This window comes from Gopherus flavomarginatus, chromosome 1 (genome assembly GCF_025201925.1).
Source record: "Gopherus flavomarginatus isolate rGopFla2 chromosome 1, rGopFla2.mat.asm, whole genome shotgun sequence".
In the NCBI taxonomy this organism is placed as follows: domain Eukaryota; kingdom Metazoa; phylum Chordata; order Testudines; family Testudinidae; genus Gopherus; species Gopherus flavomarginatus.
In genome coordinates, this window is record NC_066617.1 from 194,274,134 (window position 1) to 194,295,168 (window position 21,035).

A 21,035-nucleotide genomic window follows, 5' to 3' on the forward strand; every position below is an offset into this window, starting at 1 on the left:
CTATTGGTCTCTTCCTTGAGATGGTTTTAGTGGCCCTGGAAACAGAAATAATTGTATCTCCTCTTAGGTCTTGTCTACACACTCACGCAAGTTGTACCACTTTAACTATACAGTATAAAAGTGCTCTATACAGTATACCTTATTGCCATATGGAAAGGGGAGCAAACTAAATATGTAGAAGGCACCTTCATACTGGTATAACTGCATTCACATTAAGAGTTCTACCCATGTAGTTATTTGTGTAAAAAGAAAATCACACTCTGTAGCCAAAATAGTTACACAGTACAAAAACTGTATAGATTAGTTTTACAGTAATTATGCAATAGTATTTAGAATTTAAATTGTGCTGATGAGCTCACAACTACTATATTTGTGTTTACCCCAACTTTAGTGAACAGGCAGAAAATCCCACTGAACCCTGTAAATATGTTGTCAGTCCAAATATAGTGACTAATTAACATAGGTCAGCTTCACCTTTCAGGCCTTCTGACTGTGTTCTCTCTAGATAATACTGTAAGCTGGTACAATGTTGCTAATCAAAACTGCATGGAGTGCACACACCGTGATTTGAGTTCAACAATTGGCAAGACAAAGGCATTTTCCTTTTTATTCACTTAATAGTAATACAACACTTATATGAAACCATACCTTTTCTAAGCCCTCCACAAACATTGGCTGATACTTACAACACTTCCATGAGATAGGTAGGTAAATGGTATTGTTCCCAATTTAAAATTAGGAAGCCAAGCACAGAAGTTAAGTCACTTACCCAAGGCTATATAATGAGTCAGTGGGAGAACTCATGACACAAAAACTACCCTAGTTGGATACAGTATGGAAGAATTCTGGGCTATCTCCTTTTAGCTTCCCTGTGGAGGAAGCCTGTAGGAAGGAGAAGGAGGTATTCTGAGAGCCAAGTGTGTTCTAAAGATCCCCAGCTGAAGAATGGCCCTTGCTGCAGCTGGGTGTAACTCAGGGCAGCCTCCAGTGATGATGAGATCATGTAGGTAGCTTAGAGCCATTTTTGCCCCTTCTTGTGCTGAGTGAAGTTCTGGTGCAGCTGAGAATCCAGGCCTAAAACTCAAGTCTTTGTGTTAGTGATTGAATTCATGTTCGTTCCTCATCCGGCACTAACTGGTGTAAGGATTTGCACTGAAGAGATGTTAATATTAAATGCCAGATCCTACAGGCCCTGCATAACTGAAACTCCCATTGAAGTCAAGGGGACATGAACACATACAGGGCTTGAAAATGCTGTTTCTGTGTTAGCATTTAACACTGATGATCTGTCTCTATTTCTAGACCCTTCTTTAATGTGATTTTCTGCCATCCAGTCTTTTGCCTACTTTTTCAAGTTATGAAATCAATTGGGACAAGCCAGAAATCTTTACTCTTAATAAATGTTGCTACAGTACCATGCCCATTTGTAAATTAACCCCTGAAATGAAAATCACAAAGATCAAAAATTCGGAAGTATATTTAATGACCAATTTCAATTCCACCTTGTATTTCAAAAACTGTCTAGGTTATGGGTTTCACTTCCTAATGGTAAAGAGAGTAAAAACTGTGAAGAAACTTATTAATACCTCAGCTCAGCTACACTTTCAGAATACTTCTACTTCTTTATTTTGCATTATCTTTAGATGGGGCAGTATTGTGCATTGCTACTTAAGCAAATGTATGATTGAAGTCAATGGAGAGGCCTGTTTAAAGATTGATGGCATGATATTGCCCATCAGATTATCTCCTCTCTCCTCAGTAAATGTTTGTGCACGCATATAGATGCAGTTGTCAAAAAATGTTGTTTTCCCAGGATAGATGGTGTGAATTTTACCCAATATAGTGTTGTTGTTTTTTAATTTGGCTTTTCCTCCCCTAAAATAGGGGATGTTCTGAGAAAGAATTTAAATGATGAATTCCTCATGTGTGTTTGTGTGTTTGTGTGTGTGTGTGTGTGTGTGTGTGTGTGTGTTTATTTTAAGGAGAGACACACAGCATTACCTTACACATAATTAATGTTATGCATACATGTGTGTCTCACTAACCCTAATAAGTCTTTCAAGTTCTGTAATGACAATGGAGATACAGAGCTGAGTATCCAGCTAGACCAGTGATGTCAACCTTTTCAGCTATATGATATTCAGCCAAATTATTATTTCAGGAAAGCCAAGGAGCCACAATCAGCACTCTGAAGGATGCGGTGATCAGGCTTTTCCTGCTAGTATATAGTCAGATAGCATAAATTAGAAGCAACCTGCTCTGGGGCAGATAATCAGAGAGTTGGTCGTTGGGTTTTCAGTTTCTTCTCCTTTCCACCTCTCCTGGGCTGCCCCAGATAGCTGTGTGCAAAAGGAGAGCCATTCTTTGCTAGGCTCAGGCAGAACTAGTCAATTGTCTATTTGGCTCTTTCCATGGCACTCACAATCTAGCAGGGAAGCAAGTAGTTGGGCAATCAAGGGTATGTGTACAGTACAACAAAAGCCCGGGGTTAGAAGAACACAAGTTAGCATTTCTTGGGTTTGTTAACCTGACGCTTGAGTGTAACCCCAGTTCTACTGGACTTGTGCTCTGGAAATCTGTCAAAAGTATCTCACAATTGCACTGGCCAAATTTCTATGTCCTCTAGAAAGTTAAGTTTGGTGGACAGTCAAGTTTTCCCACACAGCACTACAAACAAAGGGCATCTACACTGCAATATTCAGACCAAAATTTAACCACCCCATAGCCCAGACTGCCTAGTGCTCTTCCAATGTGTGGCCACTGTAGCCCTTTTTTTGTGGCGCAGTATGGGAAACTTTGACTGTCCACCCAACTTGACTTTTCCAGAGGACAAAGAAATTCAGTCTGCAGTTGTGAGATACTTTTGGTGGACTCTCATATCACAAGTCCTGTAGCACTGCATCTATACTGCAAAGCAGTAAGGCTCGACCTGACTCAGATTTGGACCCTCCAACACAGTGATGTCTTGAGACCAAGCTCTGGTTTAGCGCAGTTTATGTGTAGTCAGAAGAGGGTTGAGCCTGAGTTTGACCCCTGGACTTACGTTGTGGTTTGGGTATACCCTTACTTCTTCCTCCCCTGTGACACAGCAGATAACCACTGGGGGAGCTGCTGAGCAGCTGCAGAAAGGAAGGACCCAGAGGAGCATGAAGTACTCCCAGGTCAGAGCAGAAGTGCTCCTGGAACTGCAGAGGAGGGATTTCAGATGCCAGTGATAATTCAAAGCCTTCTTTTTAAATATCAAAAGCCATGGCTCCAGAAATGCATTTCAATAAACAATACAATATATATTTTCTTGTTAGCACAGTCATCCTCAAGAGCTATCAGTTGGACAACCCTGAACTGGACTCTGAATTCCCTGTATACTATTCTGGCTATTGCATTCACATCCACTCTTAGATCCTTTTACATTGCCAGAATGGTGTAATTGTACTTTACTGTAAAGGAGAATTAGCCCTAAATAACTCATTTGGCTAAAAGGATCATTAAGAGACAATCCTTGCCTAAAAACTAGAGGAAAAATGCATTTGGAAAGACTGCTTTTCTACAAGAGCTAATTACGGCATATATAATTCAAAGGAAGGCCTCTCTTAGCATTCTTGATAAGCATAATTTCTGATGCTCACAGCTCAGAAACTGTATCAGCTCTAAAACTGAAATTGAAAATATCAACCACTTTCACCCACATTGTCTATTATTTACAACACATACTTCCTATATCTGAACCTGTTGTATTGAAGTCAATAGGAGTTATGCAACTGACTTCAGTGTTAGCTGGCTTATGGCCATATCTAGCAATAAGCTAATTTATTACTGGGTTTATCTAAGATGGTAGACATTTGACTTTCTGTCATTTAATGACAAGGAAAAAGTTTGGGTTAACATTCTCAATATATCTACAGCAGGAGAAGTTATATGGTCCTCTTATTTCACAAAGACTGTCAGAATCAGAGTGTTGCTGAACATACCAAGCAACACAGGGCATAATTGGTCATTGTGACAGGGTGTACTAGGCTCAGAGGCCCCCTGCTGGAGGTCTATCGTCCTACCACACCCTGCCCAGGAAAGAGCAGTAGAGGTGGGCCCTCCAGTCTGCCTAGAGGGGTTGTGAGAAAGCAGCCAATTGGAGAAGAGGCAGCAGGGAGCAGCCAATCAGAGTCCTGTAGGCTCACATGAAAGGAGCTGCTGGACAGACTAGATTCATTTGCTGGCAAGGACTAGGAGAGTAAGGAAGGTACTCCTGGCTGGCTGAAGGAGTAAGCCGGACTTCACCCCTGGGGTAAGGGTGAGGGTGAAGGTTCTGGGGTTGCAGGGAAGTGGCCCAGGGAACAGCAGGAGCAGTAACAGAGTAAAAAGGGATGCAGCATGTGGCTGATATTCGTAGAGTCCCTGGGTTGGGACCTAGAGTTGTGGGCTGGTCCAGGTTCTTCCCACCAGCCACTAGGGAAGTGGCTTAAGCCCTGATCAAGGGAATGGTCCATGGATGACCTGGCAGTGGGTCAGGTTTTGTGGGACTTTGATATTTCCTGGAAGAGTAGAGAACTGAACTTCAAGTCTCGAACTTCAGCTGGAGAGTGAGGGTCAGATGAGGCTTGCCAGGAGGCAAAGAGTCTCCAGGGAGGAAGGCTGGGGACACTGCTCCATTCCAGAGCAGAAACCATTTGAGTGCTAGCCCAGAAGGGGCTGAGGAATAAGCCTAGGGAGGGATGCAGGAAGAGACCAACTGAAGGACTGAGATAGGCCTATCATAACCTTAGTCCCAGATTTGGACCTTAGCGTCCAAAATATGGGGGTTAGCATGAAAACCTCCAAGCTTAGTTACCAGCTTGGACCTGGTACTTGCTGCCACCACCCAAAAAATTAGAGTGTTTTGGGGCACTCTGGTCCCCCTGAAAAACCTTCCCTGGGGACCCCAAGACCCAAATCCCTTGAGTCTCACAACAAAGGGAAATAATCCTTTTTCCCTTCCCCCCTCCAGGTGCTCCTGGAGAGATACACAGACACCAGCTCTGTGAATCCAAACAGAGTGACTCCCCCTCTCCGTTCCCAGTCCTGGAAACAAAAAGTACTTTCCTCTTCACCCAGAGGGAATGCAAAATCAGGCTAGCAAATTCAACACACACAGATCTCCCCCTGATTTCTTCCTCCCACCAATTCCCTGGTGAGTACAGACTCAATTTCCCTGAAGTAAAGAAAAACTCCAACAGGTCTTAAAAGAAAGCTTTATATAAAAAGAAAGAAAAATACATACAAATGGTCTCTCTGTATTAAGGTGACACAATACAGGGTCAATTGCTTAAAAGAATATTGAATAAACAGCCTTATTCAAAAAGAATACAAATCAAAGCACTCCAGCACTTATATTCATGCAAATACCAAAGAAAAGAAACCATATAACTTACTATCTGATCTCTTTGTCCTTACACCTAGAAACAGAAGATTAGAAAGCAGAACTACTTCTCCAAAGCTCAGAGAAAGCAGGCAGACAGACAAAGACCTTAGACACAAAATTCCCTCCACCCAAAGTTGAAAAAATCCGGTTTCCTGATTGGTCCTCTGGTCAGGTGCTTCAGGTGAAAGAGACATTAACCCTTAGCTATCTGTTTATGACAAGGCCCCTTTGGACTTCTACCCTGGAAGGGGTTTATTTTGTTCACATACGGATTGTTACCAAAGATCCACTTGATGAGGGCGATAGCTAGCAGGAGGCACAGCCAACAGCGCAAAGCTGAAAAAAGAGCAGGCACGCAAATACTGGACAGCAGGCGCTCATGAGAGACATGGATCCCATCACAGTCATACTCTACTATGCTGCCTTTCACCTATGTGTTCTAGGAGACAGTTATAGATGATTTCAAAAAAAGAAAATCAAACAAACTCCACTAACATTCAGTATGTCTTTGTTAGAATCCAGATCTGTTTCTGTCAGGAAACAAATTGAGAACAACATTGTGGATTGTCACTAACTTTTCCCTTCACCCTGACACATGCTCATAAAAAAATGCTTGCAACAAAGGCTATGGCTTAAAGACTAGCGGCTACAATTTTTAATGCAATTTTCATTAGATCCGATGGTAGACCTATGAACTGTTGGACACTTACCCGGCCCTGTGGTTACATTGCTAAATACAGACCCCTGTGCCTATGCAACACACCTATGCCAGGCAAACTAATGGTGGATGGTATAGCCTCATTTAAATTCCTCCATCATGTTTTCTCAGTGAAAGAAGTGATTGGTCCTAAAAAAGAGTTCTCACACTACTGCTGAGAACTTGGGTTCCTGCCCATAAACACATTCACTTAAAGTCTTGTGATGATCAGTTTAGCCATCAGCTTTCCCCTTATCAAGTCTAAGTATGGGCCAAGGGAACTCTTCTCGTTATCAGAGATCTTACCTACATTTTCAATGTAGGAAAATATTTACCCAGCAAAAAATGTGACAAGAAAGAAGTTCTTACAACGACTATGGATACACTGATAACAGATATGAAACTATTTTGTAAAACCATAAATATGCCTTTTAGCTGCTTATCAATTGAGAAATATTTTATTATGTACAACTGTGAAAGTACTTAAATTTCAAAGATGAGTCTTTTTAATATTTGAACCAGTGACTAATTACTTTGCTTAAATGAAGTACAGGCCATTTAATTTGTTTTTTTAATTTGAATTGTATCATATTCATCAAAGTTATGTCCATTACATACACCTCTGGCATTTTCTGCTTTTCTCTTTCATTATAAGGCAGGGGTAGGCAACCTATGGCACGGGTGCCGAAGGCAGCACGCGAGCTGATTTTCAGTGGCACTCACAGCCACCGCTCCGGGGGGCTCTGCATTTTGTTTAATTTTAAATGAAGCTTCTTAAACATTTTAAAAATCTTATTTACTTTACCTACAACGACAGTTTAGTTATATATTACAGACTTATAGAAAGAGACCGTCTAAGAACGTTAAAATATATTACTGGCATGCGAAACCTTAAATTAGAGTGAATAAATGAAGACTCGGCACACCTCTTCTGAAAGGTTGCCGACCCCTGTTATAAGGTGTCCATGTAACTATTTTTTTTATTTTCTCTCCTTAGTTCTATTTTACAAAACAATTACAACTTTGCAAGTGCTCAGATGGTCTTGATTCTCAGCACTATGCTCAAATATTGAATGTTATAGTTTACTTTTTATGTGACTATCCAAAAATAATGCAGCAATAATTAATTATTGATAAATTTTACAAAATAGAAACATTTAGCAAAGAAGAAATAAGATAAAAATACACAATATAATTTTGTCAAGCTGAAGTCACGATCAACATTTTAGGTGACAACTGCCCCAAAAAGACAGCAAGGACATGAATGCCTCTTGTGCTAGCCTATAATGGATGACTAGTAAATAAGAGGTGTGCTGTAGTAAAATGACAGATTTGCATGAACTCACACAGGAAAATGATAAAAGAAAAAAAATACAATATCACTTGCGGATGAACACTTTTCACAAACCAATCACTCCATATCTGACCTATCAATCCTTATCTTCAAAGGAAACCCACTCAACACTTTCAAGAGATGAGCCTGGGAGCTTAAACTCATAAATTTTTTCTACACTAAAAACCATGGTCTTAATAAAGACACCGGTTTTATGGCTTATTAAAGTAATCTGTAACCCACTAACCTCCTTCTTTGTCCTATAACTACAGTGGTGTTAATGGGCCACTGCATCATGAATGGGCCCATAGAATATGTGTTGACTACTTACGCTAAACAATCTTTATTTAGCTGTGCCACTGACTATGTGTCCCAAACCTGAAGAAAATGTCTGGGTAAGCTTCTCACCAACAGAAGTTGATCCAAAAAAAGATATTACCTCATCCACCTTGTCTTTCTAGATTTGCTCATGAAAGTTATACATAACAAAACTGTATGACTGTGAAAGGAAAGAGTAAATTATGATAAATGTCCAATTACTGGCTTGTCAGATTCCAAACTATTCATATTCATGAAGTATTGAGTAAGAAATAATCTCACTATTTGAGCCATTCAAATTAAACGCAGCCACGTCATTATTTTCTTTTGATTTGCATGTCAAAATGTCACAGCATTGACAAAATCATATATACTTTTCCATCAACAACACAGAATTTGACCAGAAAAAAGAAGTATTTTGCGCTTGAAAGGCCAATAGAAGAAACTGAAGAATCAAAACCATTTTCTTATTTGACAGACTGGACCTGGAGAATGTTATTTCCTCCTTGGCCCATCATTAGAATACTTTTGCACTTCTGTACACACTGTATACTTCTGTCTCTATCAGTATTGGACATAGAAGACATAAGAAAATCCATTTTACATTGGTAAGGAATGATAGTGAAGTGTAGTGGCTCAGAGACTAGATAGCTAGACAGTAGTTGCTTTATTCTTTAATGGAAATATAAGGTATTTAAGAATCTAGTCCCCAATCCTACATAACTGAAGATTTGTTATTGACTGCAATGAGGGCAGGAGCAGGCCCCTAGCGAGGAGGAATAAGTGGAATATGTAACCAATTCTTAAAAAAGGTAATAATAATTTATAATAATCGAATGTAAAAGATTATGTTCTGTAAGGCTTCCTCACTCTACTGAACACTATATCACACAGATAGTACCAACTGAATTCCATTGTACTACTCAGTAGTTACTCACCAACATGAGTAAGAGTTGCACTGTCTAGCCCTAAACTGCTAAATCCTAACTCATGAATCTTATAAGGTCTGATACTATTTTCCAGTTTTACAGTCTAGAAAAGGATTATTTTCAGCATTATCCTTGTGTGTTTGAAATAATGCAATACTGCATAATAGCTATTTGAATGCCTGTCAAAAGATACTATTTTTTAATCAAAAGATCAAAAGCAAGAGTTTTTAATGAACTAAATAAGACTTCTAAGCCATTAAATCAAAGCAAAGTCCCAGAGCCTTTATAGATGCAATAACAATATATAATGTGACTTTAGATATGGTTTTTAAGGATATTAGATGTGGAGATGCCACCATTTGGCATCATGGCAGTGTGAAAGAGACAACAAACTGTAATTCCTTCCACCTGCCACTTTCTTTGGTAGTATTTTCAGAAGATATCTCTCCCACATAGTTATCAGTTCCTTTAGCTTCCTGACTCTTCAATTATTATTATTATTATTATTATTATTATTTATTATTATTATCATGGGGGGTGGTATTTTGAAGGAATTAGTGGATTCTAGGCATAACACAATGTTTCTGACTCTCTACTGCCCTACATCTAGTGCAGTCATTTACACAGTTCAAAATGGGTATAAAATGCTACAGCGGAATGGTAGGCTTTAATGCCATTGCACTGGTATAAATAACTGCAAGGTTCAGGGCAATGGAGAATCAGCTGCAATATTTTTTAATCTGCAACTGAGCAAAAAATATTAAAATGCGTGTTAGTGCAATGGTAGCTTTTCCTACGGGGGCGCGTTTCAAGTATCATTTATGTATGTATAATTTTTGCACATAAATACCTGCATGTGTACTTTTTGTGCTCTATTACAGAAGGCATGATACATGGGTGATGCATGGACATGCAAGCAATAGAATTTACACACAGAAAAGCTATTTGAATACACAAGTTTTGCATGTAAGAATGCTGTCTCCCTTGTAGACAGGCAGTAGAGTCTATGTTCTGGATGTAGAGGACAGTATATGAGTTGTGCTTGTACAGCTGTGTGTGCATATTCAAGCGAAAGCAGCCTTCAGAATACCTGTAGTAACTACTTACAGGGGTGGATAAAGCACAAGTTTTGGAATCAGTAAATACTCAGTTTGAGTCTACAAAATTATGTATTTCCACTCATTTCTCCCCACTTAGGAGATTCTGAATTAATTGCCAAATTCCTCTGTTTCCCTCCCACATACTTTATTTAAAATTCTTTACTCTGATGCTAAACAAAAGTATTACTAGATATTGAAAATACAATTAAGTATTGAAGAGTTTGGAGATTTCCAAAAACTTTCCACCATTTATTTTAAGAACTTGCACCACTTTTATTGTTAAAATCCTGGAAGTTTCATGAATTTTTGTCTTCTAATAAGTACTTATTTGAAGAAGTGGATGCACATGGTGCTTTTTTGAAGTTGGCAGTTCCTTTCATTATCATGACGTTAATGTATATCGTATTCTTTATGCCACATTCTGTGCAATTGAAAGCATGTTATACTAAAAGCAGCATTGGTTTGAAAAATGACAAAACGCATGGCAAATATAGATTTTTTTTAGATCAGTGTTTTAAAAGGTATAGTTATGATTCGATTACTAAAGATGGGTATATAATAAACCTTTCAAGGAATATGTTCTGACTCAATTCACTAAAATTAACATAAAATTAATACGATGTGTATTAAGTGTGCAATATACTAGGGAAGCCATGCACGAAAAGAATGTAAAAATATATTACTATTCTAGTGCATCACAGAAGGCAGCTAGCACTTTAAGTCCATGTGATACATTATGGAACATTTTGAAAAGTGTCCCGTTGACTTCAATGGAAGCTGAGTTAGGCTAACGCTGAGCCCCACTGACTTCAATGGGAGCAGAGTTAAACTAGTGCAGGTCACTTTTGAAAAATCAAATCCTCAAACTATATTTCAGAAACAGAAAAAAAATAAGCAGCAAAAACATGCACTTTTAGGAATAAACATTAAATTATTGCAAATGTCCATAATAAGGAATGACAGGATAGGATAATGGGTCCATCAGTATTAGAAAATCAATAATGAAAAACCTATGGCATCACAACCATCAAGTCCAGCCTCAGACTTTGGTGGAGTTGGTGCCACTAACCTCAGGGTAAGCCGGGGAGACAGGTGTGCTGAAGCAAAATGAGGAAAATTGTCTACTGGGGCAAGGATTAGACCCTCACATGCCAGTATAAAAGTAAGTCTGCATGAAGGAATAAAAAGGGCAGAAAAGACACAGATATCAGGAAAACCAAGGACAGAAGAGGGATCACATAGTTGCTGTTGTAAGAGGAAGAAAAGTTCAGATAGAATGAATGGGAGAGAAAGTGGGAGGCAGTCAGAAAAGTAAGGGTCAGAAGTGAGGGAAGGAAAGGAAAGACTCAAAACAAAGAGAACCTAAGGAATGGCAAGGAGGAAACAAAACAAGAAAGATTTACTATATGGAGCAAATTTTGAACTAATGAATGGAAATACAGCATATACAATTCATAATTAACCCATGGAACTCATTGCTACATGATAATGCTGAATCCAGATTTTTTCAAACTAAAGTTAGGTTCTTATATATTGAGCAGCTAGCAGCCAAGGTTGAAACATTGGGACCAAGATCTTAATGGATTCACAAAAGTATTAGAGATTTATATGTGGAAGGCTAACCTCCACAGGCACTTTAGATTATAAAAAAAACAAACCTTATACCTAAAGATATCAGCTGAACACTAACAAATGGGTCAGAAAAGGAAAATTCTGCAGACAGGTTACAACATAATTATTCCCTACAGAGTTTCATTTTCCTTTCTCTGAGGCATCTGGTGCTGACAACTGTCAGAGTCAGGATATTTGGCTAGATGGAAGTTAGATCTGAATGCGTATGCTACATTTTATGGGCCACATCATTGTCTTCTGCAGTAAATCATTTGGCGGAGACTTGAGAGGATGACTTTTGAGGATTATTTCATGAAGATTTCCCCTCATTGTTTCATTGAGGGGAAGGGACTGGGCTTGCCCAGTTCCCATAGACCAGACTACAAGGCCTCCTAAGCTTGGGGGATCCTGCTGGAATCCAGAAGCCATCACAGAGGAAGTCGCAGCACCCCTCGCTCTTGGTTCCCATTGGAGCATCACTACTAGATACTCTCTTTGGCTGTGGCTGCTCTGGGACCATAGGGATTAAACAGAAAGATAATGCAGCCACTGCGTGTATTATCTCTAAGTTTCATGAGCTGCAGGGGGACAATGAATGTGAATCCCTTCTCCCAGATCTGGTCTATCACTTCTCCTTCAACTGAACAGATCTTTCAGCACCCCCCACTGCCCCGAACAGTCCCCAGAGCCTTCTTGGGTTCCAGAATTGGTTGGGGCTGTGAAGTTCAGCCTGTGTTTGCATGGGTTGAGGGAGATCCATGTCTGGAAAGTTCTCTTTGGTCTCTCAGGAGCACAGTCCAAGTCTATGTTCCTAGTAGGGCTGATGTATTTCCAGAATTGCTATTGGAGACAGAGTTCATGATGAAATGATGAACACGTACACATTTTGGTCTTTTCTATCACAAAGTACAGTAGTTCAGAGAACTGCAGTGATGCATTCTGAGATACATTAGTGCTATACAAAATGGTGACAAATTTTGAAGTATTTAATGGACTTTTTCACATTTTCATTTCAAGTGATTTGGCATCTACTTTTCACAGCTTCAGAAAGGCAGGAGTGACTAGCCCCTCTATAGCAACTCAAAGGGGGTGAGAGTAAGGAGCCTCCACTTCCCTTGCACAGGCCAGTACTGGGCTTCCCAGAATCACAGCCCTGCTACAGTTAATGCTGCCTATCCAAATGATGTTTGTGCAAGGAAGTTTAACAATCACAATAAATAATATGTTGAATGAATTTTACCCATAATGAGAGTATCTGCTCCAGAGACATAGGGCCTTCATTGATGCATTCTGAGGGCTTGATCCTGAATGTCTTTCACATCCTAAGTTCTCACTGACTTTCCTGGGAGTTTTTCTTAAGTAAAAAATGGATTATCAAGCCCAAATAAAGTATGAGTATACGGAAATAGTGAAGAAGAAGGAGAAAAAGGGAGCATTTTTTCCATAGATTTTAAAACATGATTTTTTCTTGTTTCAGTACATGATTTCTTCCAGTCATGTATGTAGTGAAGAATGTTTGGGATAGCATGTTGTACCAACACTCTCTTGTTTTTCAGTCTTGTTGATGAATAGTATGTAAAGCTCAGAATGACTAGCCTGAACTGACATGAAATTGAAAAGTTACTAAAATAAGGCTTTGCTTCAAGACTCTAAAATGTACAAAGTGATTGTTTATTTTCTCAGCAGGATAAAGCAGCACAGCAAGCAAAACAAACAGAAAAGAGCCCATATATGTGTCAGAGCAAAGGAACAAAAATAATAGAAAGACAGGATTAATGTATGAAATTCTGATTTAAATCCAACATTACATTAGTTAGTCATATCTACTTTTTAAATTTAATTTGGCAAAACAGTGCACTTGCTTTCAATGACTAAATAACATGACCTCAATATTTGCAGTGATCCCTCTGTAGTATAGGATAATAAAAGGAGTTCTGCAAATACTGGAGTCATGTTATCTAAGATAAAGTCAGAAAGGTTTTAAGCATTTAGTTATGTTTTATGTGCATCAGGCAACCAGAGGAAAGAACTAATTACTTTCAGATCTCAGAAAGCTATATGTGTGCTTATAGTCGAAGCTATAAAGCCCAAGTATAGTAAACTTCTCTTGTGCTAATACACCTATAGTATGCTATGTGGATTAATTATTTCAGTTCTGAAATAGGAAATACTGAGTGGGATAGAAATATTCTTGTTAGTAGTAGCAGTAATATTGTGGTAGCACCTGTGGGCCCCAGCTGAGGTCTGAGCCTCATTGTGCAGGGTGTTGTACGAGCTCACAGTAAGAATAAAGCAGTGGGGGCACAGACTGCTACTGGCCATGTAGGTTGTCCCTGAGCCATCTTGCTAATGGAGCAGTGATGGCTCCAGTAGGTGCCATGTTGTGGGTACATCTTACTGTCCCTCCAAAACTAAGCAATGTGTGCCTCGTCCTAACAACCATACATGTAGATGATTGAATCTTGGCCATATCTTCCAACCAACGCCTCACACCAAATCACTGCTCTTGGAACCATGTACTGCAGTTAGGCATGTAACATGTTCCCCATCCCTGCCAATGGTCAACTACATTAGTTATTGATTCTTCTGTGCTGTTCTGTAGGTACATGAGAAGGAAGAAGCTCCTTCCAGGAGATTAAGGACATAGTCATAAAAAAAAAAAGACCTTATTTCAGCATGGATCTTTTTCTGAAAACTTGATATCAGATGAGACTTCAGTGATACATTGATTAATGTACAGTATTTTTCATTCCCCTGCATTCAGATCCTTTGTATCTGCATAATTTACTTACAAACATTCAAATCGAGGGAGGGGAGAGGCAGCTGAAAATGAAAGGGAAACTTCTCTAACATAAAAGGGAGACAAATATACATCAGTCAAATATTAACGACTCAGAAGATGTCTCAGCTAATCCTGAATCATAAACAATTGCCAGAATCTTCTTGTGCAAGACACCAGTGCTGCTGTAATAGGCATTTCCCTCAGATGGCTGGGTTTTTGTGATCAGGAAGAATTAATTATGCAGCCTCCTCAATCACTAGGTGCCTGCTTTTCTTGCTGGCTGAGAGTTTGACACACATTATCCTCTGTTGACAGAATAATGATACTTGGTTGAGATTTAAAAATAAAGTTGTGTGGGAGTTTTAGCTCCTTATGAAAAAGACCTATAAAATGAGACTCTTTCCAGAGGTGGGTGGGTGGATGTTTGTTTTTTATAGGGCACAATTTCTGCTCAACAAAATACTATAAGATGGTTCAAAACTGTATAGAAATGATCTCTTTTAATATTAAATTCTGTAGGTATTTAGAGACATTTCTCTAGAACCTCAGTACATTCTATAGGACTCTGCTGGTTTCATTACTATTAACATCTATATTTTTCCATAAAATGAGTGTACATTTCAGTCTTTTTGACAATCTGGATTAAATTATTCAAAATATATTTGTATGTAAGGTACTCATTGGCTGTACAGCATTTCAGAGTTACAGGGGTACTGTAAGTCAGGGCATGTCACTCTTTATCTAATGTGTTCAGGTATCAGAAGTCACGCTTGGCAACATTTAACTTGGAAATTTTACATCACAAATAAATAAACTAATTCATCTCAAATGTCAGGATTCCAAGACTGCTGGCAGGGACATTGCATAAATGATTCATTATTTTCACTGTGGCTATGCAGTGTAGCTGTTATCTAGTGTTTTCCTTTTTATGTTAAGCGTTTGGGAGAAAAGACTTCAAAGGGAAAAATACTGAATTCTGTTTTATTACATGATAAACTTCTAAATAATGGTGTTATAATAAAATAACCCATACAAAATGGCATGACATTGATTGCAACAGAATTAGAAAAACCCAGCTCCCTTTAAAACAGGAGTTTCCACTTTTCCTTTTTAGAGCTCCATAACATACATTAATGAAGCATATATTTGTGTTAAAATTATGCATTGATTTAGTATATACAGGCAACATCAGCTTATTACAAAGCCCAGATACATTATATTTTAGTTAAGGAAATTAATTAAGCAAAAAATAGAAATCCATCTAAAAATTATGTGCTTTAACTAAATTTGGTCCAAAGTATATTGGCAGTGCTGGTGGGGGTAGAGACGTGGAGAGAGAAAGTTAAAAGCACTGTCAAAATCTTTGCCAGTTTGTGATTATACATTTTGCTCTCTGTCATCACAGCGCTTGTTTATACCACTATTGAACAAAATCCTGCTCTTAGTCTAGCAGCTGGGAGGGTACCAGTACTTTGCTGACTGGATATCTGGAACATCATCGCTAGGCAAGATAGCAAGCAACAACACACTGCTGTGTGCTATGTAGTACTCCCTTGTGTAATTTATTCATGGATTCTATCATGAGAAGCATAGCAATAGTCAGTCTATGTATGGATTCTGTCACTGTCTAGAATACCCCTACCCATTTTTTGATCTAGATCCCTTCACCCTCATGTTGTGAGCTATTGTGGAGGTGTTTTCCAACCTCAGAGGTCAGACACAATTCCTCTTCCATACACAGATAAAACTTTCATTATGAGCTTCCTAAACCTGCTCCCCCCGCACCCTACCACCTAGTAGGTTTTAGTCTAAAATTCAATATATCCTGCATTTCTATTTAAAAGCCATTCTCCAGAGATGTGTACATCCAGAAATTAGCTTTGCCTTGGACTCTAGGATATAGGCAGATCCACTGCAAAATACTTTTTTCACAATTATTATTTTAAAAGTATTTTTTTAAGGTGCAGGTGAGAACAAGACAAGGCCCTGATTCTGCAAATATTTAAGACCATACATACCTTTTCTCATAGGAGTAGTCCTATTGACTTCTCTTAGGCTACTCGTGTGTAAGTGTTTGCAGGATTAGGGCCCATGTTTACTTCTTTTAACACATTTCTTTCCATTTTAATTCAAATCTGGATTTTTAAGGGCAAAATACAGGTTTTAAAGCCTCCTCTTCAATGTAAAATAATCCTATTTAAGTATCTTTGCAATGTATGTGTTTTATTAAATGTTCAGTTTAAAGACTGAGTTTTGTATAATGTTTAAAATGTATTTCCATGTTAACATTGTGATTCCTCAGTGTTGTGGAATTATATGATATAATGAATTATCAGTTAGATAACATTTTCTAAAAAGTGTCTTTATTTTTCAGCTAAGCATGTTCTCAAACACCTAAACATAATCTCAAAATCATCTATATTTTGAGGCTAAACTTTTTAATCCTCTAAACTTCTAATCTTTACTTTCATTTGCACATAGGCAACTCCACTTTTTAAGTCAAGGGAGTTACACATGTGTAGAATTTGGTTCACAGGAAAACATTATAAACTAAAGCAATTATATATTTTGGACCATGCTCCTGCAGCAACTTATGTGCTTAATTTTAGGTGCCTGATTAGTTGCGTTGATTTAAAATGAGTTCCTTCATGAGACTGGGGTTTCCTCTTTAGTCCAAGGTGTCCTTAAATTGTTGGGAAAAAGTTATTTTCCGATAGAGACTTTATTTACAAAATCTAACCTTTTCTTTGTTTTTAAGATACTCTTTTTAATGGCCTGGGGCTCGGTGCAGTCATTGGCCTAGGAGTAGCAGCCCTTTTGTTAATCCTTGTTGTGACTGACGTCAGCTGCTTCTTTGTACGACAATGTGGATTGCTAATGTGCATCACTAGGAGAATTTGTGGGAAAAAGAGTGGTTCCAGTGGAAAGAGTAAAGAACTAGAAGAAGGAAAAGCTGCATACCTGTGAGTATCAATAATATATCTCAGGAAAAGGCTTAAAACAAAAAATTTTGTCTGTCCAACACGTGTCTATTACCTTGGTGTTAAGTTTGCGATATGACAAAAGTCATGATTCACAAGTTATTTCTACTACATGGGACAATCAATGAATCTTTATGTTATCCTGATGTTTGCACTGTAAGGCAACAATGGTGGTATATCAGATGTATGGTAACTGATGGCAAATGTTGCTTTTTAAAAGGATTTTAAAAGCCCCTGTTTTGGCTATTTAAACTATTCTGCCATAAGAGGGACAAAGTTCCTGAGAGAGTAATATGCACAGGAACACATGGGAACAGATGATGGAGCCATTGTAGTTCCACACACACTCTGCTCGTCCTGGAGCTCCTAATGCAGTGATCTGTGATGCCAAAATTCTGACTCCTGTACATCCTACAATATTGATGCCAATGAATAGCCCCAGGAAAAGAGACAAGGGCACACTGGCTTGTTGCGAAGTATGTGAAGAAACATTCTATCTTAACAAGTAGAACTAATTCTAGACAAGCTGAACAGCTGCTACCTCTGACATTCGACATTAAGCCTTTTGTGGGCATTTAAAAAAAATTGAAAGGAAAAAGGTTAGATGTTATAAGAAGGACATGGTGGAACTATAAATTAATACAAAGTGGGATTTTACTGTAATGGCTACTACAAATACTTTCTAAAAATAAAATAAGTAATTAAGAAAAAAAACACATGCCAGAGGGGAAAAAGCCATATTAATTGGAGGTATATGAAGAAACAGTTCATTTACGTGGAAGGAAATGTCCTTAAATGCTGAGAGATCCATGAAAGCTATGGAAGTCATCCATGTATTTCCTGGTCATATAAGTCAACGTTGCTTTGTGTTCCCAATTTTTAGAGTTTCCAAAGCATTTGAAGGAGATAATACCCATAACTAACCCTCCTCCCATTTTTGAAATGTTTTCCTTCCTTGAATTTTAGATCTGAAAACATTCTTTCTCACCCAAGTCCACCTAGCATAATTGAGTAGACATGTAACAAATTCTACAAGTATACTATCTTTATGTGGCTTACAATAAGAGACAGTAATAGCATGGCTTTTTTCTATGAATAACACCAAATCTTCAAATTCAATAGATAGAACATCTAAAGACAGAACAGAGCTCTGATTTAGCAATTCATCCCTAATCAGCAAAGCTCTTAGGCTTGGGGATAAGTACTTGGCTAAATGGAGAGGGATTTAAGTATATGCTTAGGTAATTTCCTGAATCAGGACCTTAATGTGCTAAAATTTCAAATGTCACTGATAAGCATTTGATATCTAAGTAGCAAATCCAGATTCACTTTGATCAGTCAATATCTGATTTACCAACAATATGCAGCTTCCAGAAAATACAAAGCTGACCAGTAAGCCCACATAAAAGAGATTTCTGCTAGGATTTCTTCAAGACCGTTTTCTAGTAGGCATGAAGTCTTATTTAATTACATTTCTTTTTCTCTTGGAATGGTCTTGTGAGATGCAAATCTTGTCTTGTTGTCTTACGATCCCAGTCCTACATCCTTATTTCAGCATGTTTCAACACATCATATATAGTGTAATGCAGGACAATCTAAAATTTCCAGACAATCTTGAGCAGTCTCAATTTCCATTTATTTCACATCAACAAGGCATCTTAAAATAAGACATTGGATGTTTGCATATTTTTCAGTGGGGCAGGTATTTTTTTAAATTACATTTGATTTCTGAGAAATGTATTGCCAAGAACTATGTTCCGTATATACTGGTTGTAGAAATATAGGCCATGCAGAATTTACAAGGCAACTAAGATAGAACTAAAGTAAGGTTTTTCCTGCAACAAGTATTTTTTTCTGCATAGTGTATATACATTGTTTCTTTATAAATGAAGAGCACATTCTGCATGCATTCTGCTTTCTAATAAAATCATATTTTCTAGGATTTGGATATATACAAATTTTTCATTCGGAATAAGATTCTAAATATATAGGATAAAATCAGTAGAAATTATAAGACCCTTCATCAATCTCATTATGATCCATAATTGTTCCACATACTTGAAGTAGGCCTCATTCTAATGTGTGCCTATATGAAAAGGGTGGCAGTTAGCTAGCTCCTAATTAGCATTCAAATGTTTCCTAAATTGATCACTTCCAGTTGATGCCTTAAAAAATAAATGTTTGATTAATTTAAATGCATTGCAAATTGAATATCGTTTTCACAAGTATATGAACACTGGTTAAGCATCATTTTTACAGAATGCAAAGGGCTGTTGAGCATAATTGTAACACAGAGATCCCTAGCTGGTCAATATGGTCTATACGTTTTCTACACTCCCTTTACCTGTGCATAGCTGGTAGGAAAGAAGGACTCTTTCTGAGAATATCTAGTCACTAAGTGTTACTTAGAACTCTCTATCCATATTGCAGATAGATAGATAAGAGCATTTGTAAAGTCTCTGTGTAAGAATTATATTTTTGGTAACAATATAGAAATATAAGACACGAGGTAAGCTAAGACATATCCTTTGTCATGGGACCCAGGCTAAGCTCAGGGACTGATTTCTGGACTGCAACAGGTCTAGAAATCAGATTGTTAAAGATGAGGGATTGCCCTCCTATATGTCAGTTGTCCTGAGTTTTCTTCATTCAAATGATTACAGTTCCTAGCAGCTTGCAGCTCCAGGCACTAGCACAGCAAGCATGTGCCTGGAGCTGCAAGCCACGGGGGGCGGCCTGCTAGTCGCTGTGAGGGTGGCAGGCAGGTGGCTTTTGACGGCACGCCTATGGGAGGTCCGCCGGTCCCGCGGCTTCTGTGGCAATTCAGTGACGGGGACGCTGAATCCGCGTGACCAGCGGACTTCCCGTAGGCGTTCCACCGAAAGCCGCCTGCCTGCCGTGCTTGGGGTGGCAAAAAACATAGAACCGGCCCTGGTTCCTAGGAACCTGATTCAGTATGTCATGTCAAGGAGATGAAAGGGATGTTTGTTTGTTCTTCCTGTATTGGAAGATCACAACATTTTTGGGTACACAATGAATTGCACATCTAACATAGAAAATTGTATTATACCTCTACCTCGATATAACACTGTCCTCGGGAGCCAAAAAATCTTACCACGTTATAGGTGAAAACGCGTTATATTGAACTTGCTTTGATACACCAGAGTGTGCAACCGGAGTGCTCCCTCCCCCCCCATCCCCCGGAGCACTGCTTTACCGCATTATATTCGAATTCGTGTTATATCGGGTTGTGTTATATTGAGGTAGAGGTGTAGTTACTAATTAGCGTTATTTTCTGTATTGCTGTAGCGATTCAATGCTCTGGCCCAGATTAAGGCCACATTGTACTGGACACTGCTAGACTGCAGATCGAGCAACCACCCCTGCTCACAAATTGCTTAGAATTCATTGTCTGATTTAATGGGGGGAAAAAAATCAGTAGTTTAAGGGTGGAGAGTCTTCATCTGTTCATAAACAAGGGAAGTGTGAGGTAGAAAATATATGTATATATATTTCAAGATGATTTAAATGTTTGTTGGGAGCTATTCAGGTCTGATGAGTAAGGGCCAGATTTTCATTTTGCACTAAGCCTTCTTTACATTGCTACAGCAGTGGCGAGAAGCCATAAAATGCCCATAGCTTTATATTTATACCCACTTTAAGGCTCAGTACCCTGCCAGAGTGTTGTAAAGGGGCCATAGTGCAAATAACCATCAAGCCCTATGTTTTACTTATTGCTTCTGCCGAGGTCAGTAAAGGTTTTTTGCCAGCGAGAAACTATCCATTTATTATTTACTCATAAACAAATGGTCTTTTGAGATTTTATGGTATGCATACATGCTTTTAGGCCAGATAAGCAGCTGCAGTGACTGAATGCTTTGAAAGCTGTAAG

At 38.5% G+C, this 21,035-nt stretch overlaps 1 protein-coding gene across 1 annotated transcript in view; it reads left to right on the forward strand.

Moving 5' to 3' along the window:
- NCAM2 (neural cell adhesion molecule 2) overlaps positions 1-21,035 on the forward strand; it is a 561,732-nt gene that overhangs the window by 522,149 nt on the left and 18,548 nt on the right. The window contains exon 16 of the mRNA XM_050957625.1: positions 16,921-17,125. Coding sequence (XP_050813582.1) covers positions 16,921-17,125 — 205 coding nt within the window. The remainder of the gene's footprint in view (positions 1-16,920; positions 17,126-21,035) is intronic.